The sequence below is a fragment of the Micropterus dolomieu genome, linkage group LG22 (genome assembly GCF_021292245.1).
Source record: "Micropterus dolomieu isolate WLL.071019.BEF.003 ecotype Adirondacks linkage group LG22, ASM2129224v1, whole genome shotgun sequence".
Taxonomy (NCBI): domain Eukaryota; kingdom Metazoa; phylum Chordata; class Actinopteri; order Centrarchiformes; family Centrarchidae; genus Micropterus; species Micropterus dolomieu.
This window is the reverse complement of record NC_060171.1, coordinates 32,457,160-32,466,169: the sequence shown is the minus strand read 5'-3', so window position 1 is coordinate 32,466,169 and position 9,010 is coordinate 32,457,160. Positions and strand designations below refer to the sequence as shown.

Here is a 9,010-nt window from a genome sequence, read left to right as displayed (position 1 = left end):
AATAGGGAACTGAAATTTGCATATTAACAGGGCTTAAAGATTAAGATAATAATTAAATAAGAGTATTCAAAAAAGGTTCACTGCTGTTACTTGCCAATAAATCATTTTTTTCCCCAAAAAGATGCTAGTAAATTAAATAATTTTGCTTGAAGAAATGTTAAAATGAACAAGTTGTTGATTATCCATCACCTGAAGCTATGCACCATAAAAGAACAGAAGAACACATTGACAAAGTATTTCTTTAATTACAGTCACAAACTGTCACACATACAAATAGTAAAAAATATAGAAAATGTATTTATATTTTCTATAAATTTCGATTGCTTCAAACAGCAGTAAAAGAAGAAATGCCTTTTCAAGAGCAAGAACTAGTGTAACTAGTGTAGAGCAGGGCCTGCGTAGAAACCTGGACAAGAAAGGGTTACCATATAAATTAATTTGTGTATCTCTCAGTTGTGAATAAAATACAGGCAAATTATCATTATCATTATCATTTTTCAAATGAATTCTGTGTACAATTTAAAGTTTCTCTACATTTAGTTTTAAAGCAGCCACAAGTTCGTTAGAGATAACATTATCTATACACCACTGTTGTGTGAACGTTATACTATCAGCATGGGTAACCAAGGAAGCAAATATCTTCCAGAGACAGATGGTAGAATTTAATGTTTATGTTCTCATAATGTAATTACAAAACTGACCAAATGCCTATTCCCTAAAACAACCATTGATTTGGTATTACATTTCAGTGTTGTTGAGTCACTGTGAGACACACATTGTCTCTGAAAAAAGCAACCTGGTGGTTTTTGTATACCTGGAGGTCAAGGCACTTCTACTGCATCATGAAAGATGAGGTTTTCCCACTGGTATGGGTACGGTAGTTAGAACCTGGTTCTGAAAAACAAATCTCTGTATGCGTTCAAAGATCCAGAGGAAGACGAGGAGGACACTGACGTATTGAACCCAGGCAAATTTGATGGTTTCCCAGAAGCCAGGACGATAGGTGGAGGCAGATGGTTAAGGCAGAAATTATGAAGAAACCTGGCCAAATCTTCTGTACTGGGCCGCTGTATTTGGATGCAGTTCACTTCATTTTTTCAACTGTTTAACCCAAGATACAACTACCATTTAACATCGCTGACGCAACACATTTTTAAAAACAGTTTAGTTTTTCAGTCTTTCACCTAGCCTGGTGTCGCCAGACTTGTTTGCATATGCGTATCAGTCTGGATCCTCTCAGTTCTTTTAAACGGGTGTTATCAATGGGAGCAGACCAAAATGCATCCTGGATGCACGTGAACAGATCTATAACCAATCGACACATGCAAGTTGGGGCAGTGCTTGTCTTTTCAAGTGTTTTCAAGTAGGAAAAAAATAGCCTTGTCACAAGCGCAAATAGTACAGTAAAATGTGTTTTTGAAAACATTTGAGATGGGCAATGCAGTAACATAATCCTGATTCATATCTGATCAGCACCTAGTTTGACAGTTTGATGTAAGAGGAGGACCTACAACGAACCAGAGTAACGAAACATGTGACTTTTCAGTCAAATCTGAAACAGTGACACTTTTTTCAGTCATCAAACCAAATGCCACCATATCAGATTGTGACGCCCTGTGGGGTCAGGTCTAGTGATTGGCCCGACTTGATCCACTTCAAGTGGGAATGTTTCTGAATGGGAGGGAGGCTGGGAATCAGATGAATCTGCTGAAGTCATGTTTCATTTGGTCTGGCAGATATGTCAGATTCCCAGCCCAGTTTTCATGTGTGGTTTTCAGCATGACCCTTTTTGTAGTTAAACTTGCTGTCTCACTGCTGATCCTAGCCCACACTCATTTCTTAAGGTGAAAGCAGGAGGAACACACTGTTGCCTGCAAAAATTCAGGTTAATTTATATATGTATATATGAATGCATACAGTATATATGAATAAATAATATGCTAAAACGATAGAACTAGCAACACTTTACTTTGACCCCCTTATTTTAGCCCATATTAATAATATTATTATTAATACTAATAAGTTTAAACATTTAATAAATTATTTATAACACTATAATGAAGTAAGAAAATGTAAGTCTTTAACTCCTCCTGCGGGCACCCAGAAGTGAAGACTGTTGTATAAACAGATGAATGACACAGCTGTAATTATGTAGAATATGTTATCATTATTTACCAATATTGTACATTAGAAACACTTTAAATGTCCTTATAACTGTGTGCAACCACATTATAGTGTGTTATAAACCATTTATCAAATTTTTACTATATATAGTACTTATATACGCAAAAGGGGGGAGGTTTCCATTGAAGGTATATAAAAATAATCTCTCCTATGAGTGAATCCTATGTTAAAATACACAGAAACACAAAACCCTTTCCTGCATTTATTAAAGGATATCTTATGACCTCCAAAGGGTACCGGATTTTTGCATTTAGCTGAAAGGGAGAACCAGCAGCTCGTCCCACAGTCCAGACTGGCATGGGACAGGACAGTACTGTGGTCACTATGGCAGAAAAAAGAAAGGGGCAAAAAGAAAATTGACAGAAAGACTGACAGTTGACACATTTTACAAAATGTGAATGTAATGCCATGGATGTAATGAGCGGTGGGTTTAATTCCCGATCAAAGGTGGTGATTCAGCTTGAGTTGATTCTGGTTTGAGTCACACAGCATATTAAGCAGTCATAAAATCAAGCAGCCAAAATAAGAGCCTTTTGTCAACTTACAGTTTCTATCCTGGTAGCTTCCAATTATGTTGTCAAGGTCATACGCACTTGCAAAGGGGCTGGAGCCATCGATCACTGACACCTAGGCATCAACAGAGAAAAAAGATCACAGATCAAATACCAGATTAGTGACAGGTCATTTTAATATTGTACATTCATTTTACACTATAATGCAGGGCTTTTCAGTCTGACACTGGGGACACCCCCAGAAAAAAAAAGGCCGGCAACAAACTGGAGACCAAGACACGAGTCTAAAGGTTTGAGTACGATACCAAAGGCTGACATCAGGGCAGCTGGACTGAAGGCCAGTGACAGGGCAGCAGGGCTGGAGCCCATCCAGAAGAACCAGAAGTGGCTGCTGCAGTTCAGTTATAGAGGCAGAATGTTGTTGCAACTCAGCAGACTCAGCAAGTTGTTGCAGCTACTCAGCAGAATGAGGGATGTGCTGTAGCACAGGTGTTAAAATCATTTGCAGCTCTGTGACTGAAGCAGGAGGTCTCTGCAGCATAGCAGTGTCAGGGTCTTGCTGGAGCTCTGTAGTGACAGGATGCTGCAGTAGTGCAATGGTGACAGGGATCTGCAGCAGCTCAGCAGTTTCAGGGGGTTGACTGACAGACAGGCAGGTAGCTAGTCACCGATGCACAAGCAGGCTGGGGAATCAGGTAGTTAGATGCTAGCTAGCAGGAGACATAGAGTCAAGTTTAGGGCTAGCGTGCTGGGAGCTAGCAGGGGTGACCAGGAACCTCTCTCCCCTCCAGGTCACTGATTCCACAGCCAAGGAATTGTAGACAATGCTTGTGATTCCACCAGACACAACGCAGTATGTTTCAGAAGCATCCCAGAAGTGGCTCTGCTCCGCCGAGAGCATACACAGCAAATCTATTTTAGACGAAAGCCCCGTCAAGCAGAACAGAGCAGATGAACCAGGCAGAAAGTCAGACACAGAAACGGCACATAGAATCTAGCCAATTTAACACCCTGTGAAGACTCCCCATCATCTACATAGTGTCATTAAATGGTCTTCAAATGACATTAATATTGTCTATCGCAATTATTTCTGGGACAGTATATCGCCCAACAAAAGTAGTTATTGTGACAGGCCTACATGCAGGTACACAGGCTGCTGGCATGATCGATCGCAGAAAACAAATGCACTGTCAGCAGAGTGGCATATTTTACAAACCAAGAGCAAACTGTTATATTAAGACAAATACGACATAGTCTAAGTAACACAGCTGGAGAGACAAAACCGCAGACAGTGTGAATGCCTGAATGAACAGGCGTAGCCTATAATAATGTGTTGATTTGATGTGTTCTTATGGCGTCTATGTAAACATCAGCCTTATTCTTTCAGCTCAGCTGTGGTCGCTTCACCTCACCTTTTAAGAACTTTTTGTTACTTCAAAAATGAGATTTATTTGATGCACTCTACAGTGTCCCACACATTGTTCTAAATGAACTTCATAAAGCAATTGTTCATCTCAACAATTAGGCTACTGAAAACTCCCGTACATAACCTGCGCTCACAACGCAAGAGGTGGGGCACTACATGACCAGTCTGTAAGATAGCTACTAACCTAAAATAAAAAGCCTACGTTCATATTAAATCTTTTTTAAATATCACTACCAACTGCTCATAATATTCATAAAACTTGGAATGTTTAAACTCTCTCAATGAAGACTTTTATGGGGCTGGGGAGTCTACAATTGACCTTAGCATGGGAATAGTCAGGGGTAGGATATCAGCGGGCGTGGCTGTCCTATGGAATAAGAAGCTAGACTTTATCTTAAATGTGTATACACCATATCAATGCTGTCAGAATGAGGATGAATATTTAAATAGGCTTGCCTTCATCAGTTCCTTTATTCAAAACATTAACACCTCTTGCGTTTATGTCATTGGAGATATGAATGCGGATATCTCGGATAAGAAGTCACGATTTGCCAAACATAATTCAATTCTGTGAAGATAATCACATATTGTCAAGCAGAGTATTGTTGCCCACAAACAGTTGTACTTACATTAGCGAGGCCTGGCACACTACATCATGGCTGGACCACTGTATCAGTACAGCTGATGCACATGCCTCACTGGGGTGTATGTACATTTTGTATGGGGTAACAACGTGTGAGCATATACCTCTTGCTATGGTGAGAAATGCTGAACACATACCTGTGCTATCCAGATGTGGAAACAGTGTCAACACAGAAGTATTAGACTGGTCTACACTCCGAAAGGAAGACATTTCTGCCAATTATGCACATACAGATAAGTCATTAGATAATATCCAACTACCTCTAGATGCTGTGTAGGGACATTAACTGTGGATGAGAAGCATAGGAGAGATATATGCTCCATGTATGCTGACATAGTTCATGATCTATATGAATGCAGTAAGCCCTATTATAAACATAAAAGAACCATAATAACAAGCCTGGCTGGAGGGAGTATGTGGCTGGATATCATACGGAGGCACAAGAGGCCACTAAATCATGGGCTATTGCTGGTAGACCTCGACAAGGTCCTGTGTTTGAGCATAAGAAGCTCACTAATGCAAGATATAATTATGCCATTCGCTTTATATATAAAAATGAGCAGGCCATGAGGGCTTCCATGGCAAAGAAGCTCATAGGTAACAATGTTAATGATTTTTGGAAAGAAGTGAGAGTTCTTAACAACTGCAAGACATTTCTACCATGCACTGTTGAAGGAATCTCCGGACCAGACAAAATTGCAGCAGTTATGGCGACAGCACTTTAGTTGGATTGCAGTATAAGACTAGCTCCTTTGCTATCTTTTATGATACAGGGTGTATTGCCAGACTTAATGTTGGCTGTTGCATGTACGGTTGGTGTAAAGATATCTCTGTTTAAAGCATATTGCACACCTTTCTATACTGCGCACTTGTGGTCAAATTATAGAAAGGCAAGTTTATTGAAATTCAAAGTAGCATATAACTACGCAATGACAATATTACTCACACGACCAAGATGGTGTAGTGCAAGTGAGATGTTTGTGGCTGCAAGAGTAAGGACCTTTCATGCTCTTTTAAGAAACCTAATGTTTAGATTCATGTGCTGGTTTAATGGGTCACAAAATGAAATAATAATGGGCTTAACTAACATAAGGCTAAGTACGACACGATACCAATACCGTATGTAGAAACACTGGTATAATTGTCTCCTGGTAGAACAATGATTTTCTTTTTAAATAAGTTTATACTTTTCATTTTTCTAACCATGATTTACTATGGTATTTTTTTATATGTAGGTATATGTGAATGCATGTGCGTTTGTGGATATGTTTTTATGTATTGTTGTGGGTGAGATTTGGACCTTGAGTATGTAATAAAGTTTTGATTGATTCATTCATTCAGCCTCACATAAGTAAAATGAAACTCATTTAATTAAATGGCTGCAACAGGCTGTGTGAAATGGACTTGGGAGCAAATAAAAAATATAAAACACATTTCAAAGCAGTAAGTAGGCTTACTGTAAAATCCTACAATAAGTAGTAGCTTACAAGGCTTTCAATCAGTCTCTGTGGGATGATATCGCTATGCTAAAGTTTCTCCGCATCACCACAGCAAACATAAGTAGCCTATAAAACAGTCTGCAGGATCTGCTACAGATAGTGATTTCCCAAGAGAGCGGATTGCTCAGTAGGCGGCGTTTTTATAGAGTTGATCTATAACATAACCTGATCCAGAGCAGGTTAGCTGTTCAGTATAAGTTACCATGGTGATCTACCCCAGTAAGAAGTGACCACAGTACTGGTACTGAAAACCCAGGGTTAATCCTGAAGTTATCTGGATAAGCTCAAATCCGGCTTTGTGGTACAGGCCCCTGGTAATGATGATGCAAAAATCCAGCAAGCAAGTGACTGGGTGTATGTGCTGAGTGGCTGATGAGGTAATTAGTTGCATGTGAGGAGTGGCCACAGTAGGCCATGTAACTGCAGGGCTGATGAGGGAAGTGAGAATGGGGCTGTGGTGAACAAGTTAATTGTAAATAATTGTCCTTTCCTAACCAAATAATCCAAATGGTTGCCACAAATATTTGAATATCCTAATTATTGTATGTATATATTCCATTATATTTACTGGAGACTATCCACCTTGATACTTGCCTGTGACTGAAGTGAAATGAATTAACGATATTGCTGAATTTATCCATTTCAAAACAGTATGAATATTACTTGTATAAAAAATATTATATCAAATACACGTTATTCGTTTGATCTAGCTCCGACAGACGGCTTATGCACTTTTATTTTGAAGGCAGCAACGTAACAAAAATAACAACACAGAGAATTTTGGCAGAAGTTAGCAGACCGAGAGCAATCACAACTTGGATTAATTTTTATGAAAAGCTGTTTTGATTCTTTTGATCGGTGGATCCTTACAGACTAAAGGAATATTAATAATCAAGGAATGGACACAGTCCGACTTAATGAGCTCTTCAAAAGGTAACGGAAGTCGGCACTTTTTTCCCCTCATCTCTTGTACCATGTTGGTCACACCGGTAAGTCTGTATAAATCAAACTTTGGGGTTCGTTGTTTCCGTTGCATGTCCACTGACATCTAGGCCTGTGTTTGTCAAAATGTGTTCCCATACCAGGCCAGTAAAAAGGGGCAGGTGGCTATTAATTAAAGTTTTATGGTAATTCAAACTGAGCATGTCAAGTTAGCCCACATACTGCATTATCCTTACTTTGATCATTTTGGAGTAGTAACATTCATAGCTCGCGTATGGGTTTCAATTCTTGTTTAAAAACATATGCATATTAGCAAGGACAAGAAACCAAACAAACAAAGGAAGCAGATAATACCCTTCCAAAAGTGTCTCCCTGTAGCACTTAATGCAATTTACTATTCTACCCTACTCTGGACATGTGGTACCAACACACCAGAGACAAATTACACATTTCAATCACTAATCACAAACTCCACCTACCAAGGCACAGCTTTCCTTCATACCTTACCAAGTCCACCTGCTAAGGCCCTGAGAAGAGAGAAAAAGGTGGACAAATTGCACTACTCCAAGTTACCAAAAACACTACAAAGGCCAAAAGAAACAGATCCATCGGACGAGCCCCCATTTGTCACATGACTACAAGCCATAAAGTAACATGATTCGCCTGTGCTTTCACTCTGATGGCCTGTGTTTTAAGACTGTTAATTGTTGACTGCCTAGCTCAGATAGCAAAAGTACAAGTTAAAGTAAGAAAGATGTTTTGTTGATATACAACCTATGGTTGTACGTGATCGTTTTTCAGATTAGAGGTTTTATGTCTAGTAAAGAGGAAGTGAAAGTCTGCTCTTGCAGGAAACTCCACCCTTTAGAGATACAGTGGGTACGGAAAGTATTCAGACCCCTTTAAATTTTTCACTCTTTGTTTCATTGCAGCCATTTTCCAAAAATCAAAAAAGTTCATTTTATTTCTCAGTAATGTACACTCAGCACCCCATCTTGACAGAAAAAAACAGAAATGTAGAAATTTTTGCAAATTTATTAAAAAAGATAAACTGAAATATCACATGGTCATAAGTATTCAGACCCTTTGCCGTGACACTCATATTTAACTCAGGTGCTGTCTGTTTCTTCTGATCATCCTTGAGATGGTTCTACACCTTCATTTGAGTCCAGCTGTGTTTGATACTGATTGGACTTGATTAGGAAAGCCACACACCTGTCTATATAAGACCTTACAGCTCACAGTGCATGTCAGAGCAAATGAGAATCATGAGGTCAAAGGAACTGCCTGAAGAGCTCAGAGACAGAATTGTGGCAAGGCACAGATCTGGCCAAGGTTACAAAAAAAGTTCTGCTGCACTTAAGGTTCCTAAGAGCACAGTGGCCTCCATAATCCTCAAATGGAAGACGTTTGGGACGACCAGAACCCTTCCTAGAGCTGGCCGTCCGGCCAAACTGAGCTATCGGGGGAGAAGAGCCTTGGTGAGAGAGGTAAAGAAGAACCCAAAGGTCACTGTGGCTGAGCTCCAGAGATGCAGTCGGGAGATGGGAGAAAGTTGTAGTAAGTCAACCATCACTGCAGCAATCCACCAGTCGGGGCTTTATGGCAGAGTGGCCCGACGGAAGCCTCTCCTCAGTGCAAGACACATGAAAGCCCGCATGGAGTTTGCTAAAAAACACCTGAAGGACTCCAAGATGGTGATAAATAAGATCCTCTGGTCTGATGAGACCAAGATAGAACTTTTTGGCCTTAATTCTAAGCGGTATGTGTGGAGAAAACCAGGCACTGCTCATCACCTGTCCAA

General features: G+C 39.8%; 1 protein-coding gene across 1 annotated transcript in view; it reads right to left on the bottom strand.

Annotated features, from left to right (window-relative positions):
• Positions 1-225: 225 nt before the first annotated feature.
• Positions 226-9,010, bottom strand: part of tmem231 (transmembrane protein 231) — a 21,895-nt gene continuing 13,110 nt past the window's right edge. Inside the window, exons 5-8 of the mRNA XM_046037732.1 lie at positions 2,730-2,811; positions 2,401-2,506; positions 815-1,003; positions 226-406 (exon numbers count right to left, since the gene is read on the bottom strand). Coding sequence (XP_045893688.1) covers positions 841-1,003; positions 2,401-2,506; positions 2,730-2,811 — 351 coding nt within the window. The 3' untranslated portion in view covers positions 226-406; positions 815-840. The remainder of the gene's footprint in view (positions 407-814; positions 1,004-2,400; positions 2,507-2,729; positions 2,812-9,010) is intronic.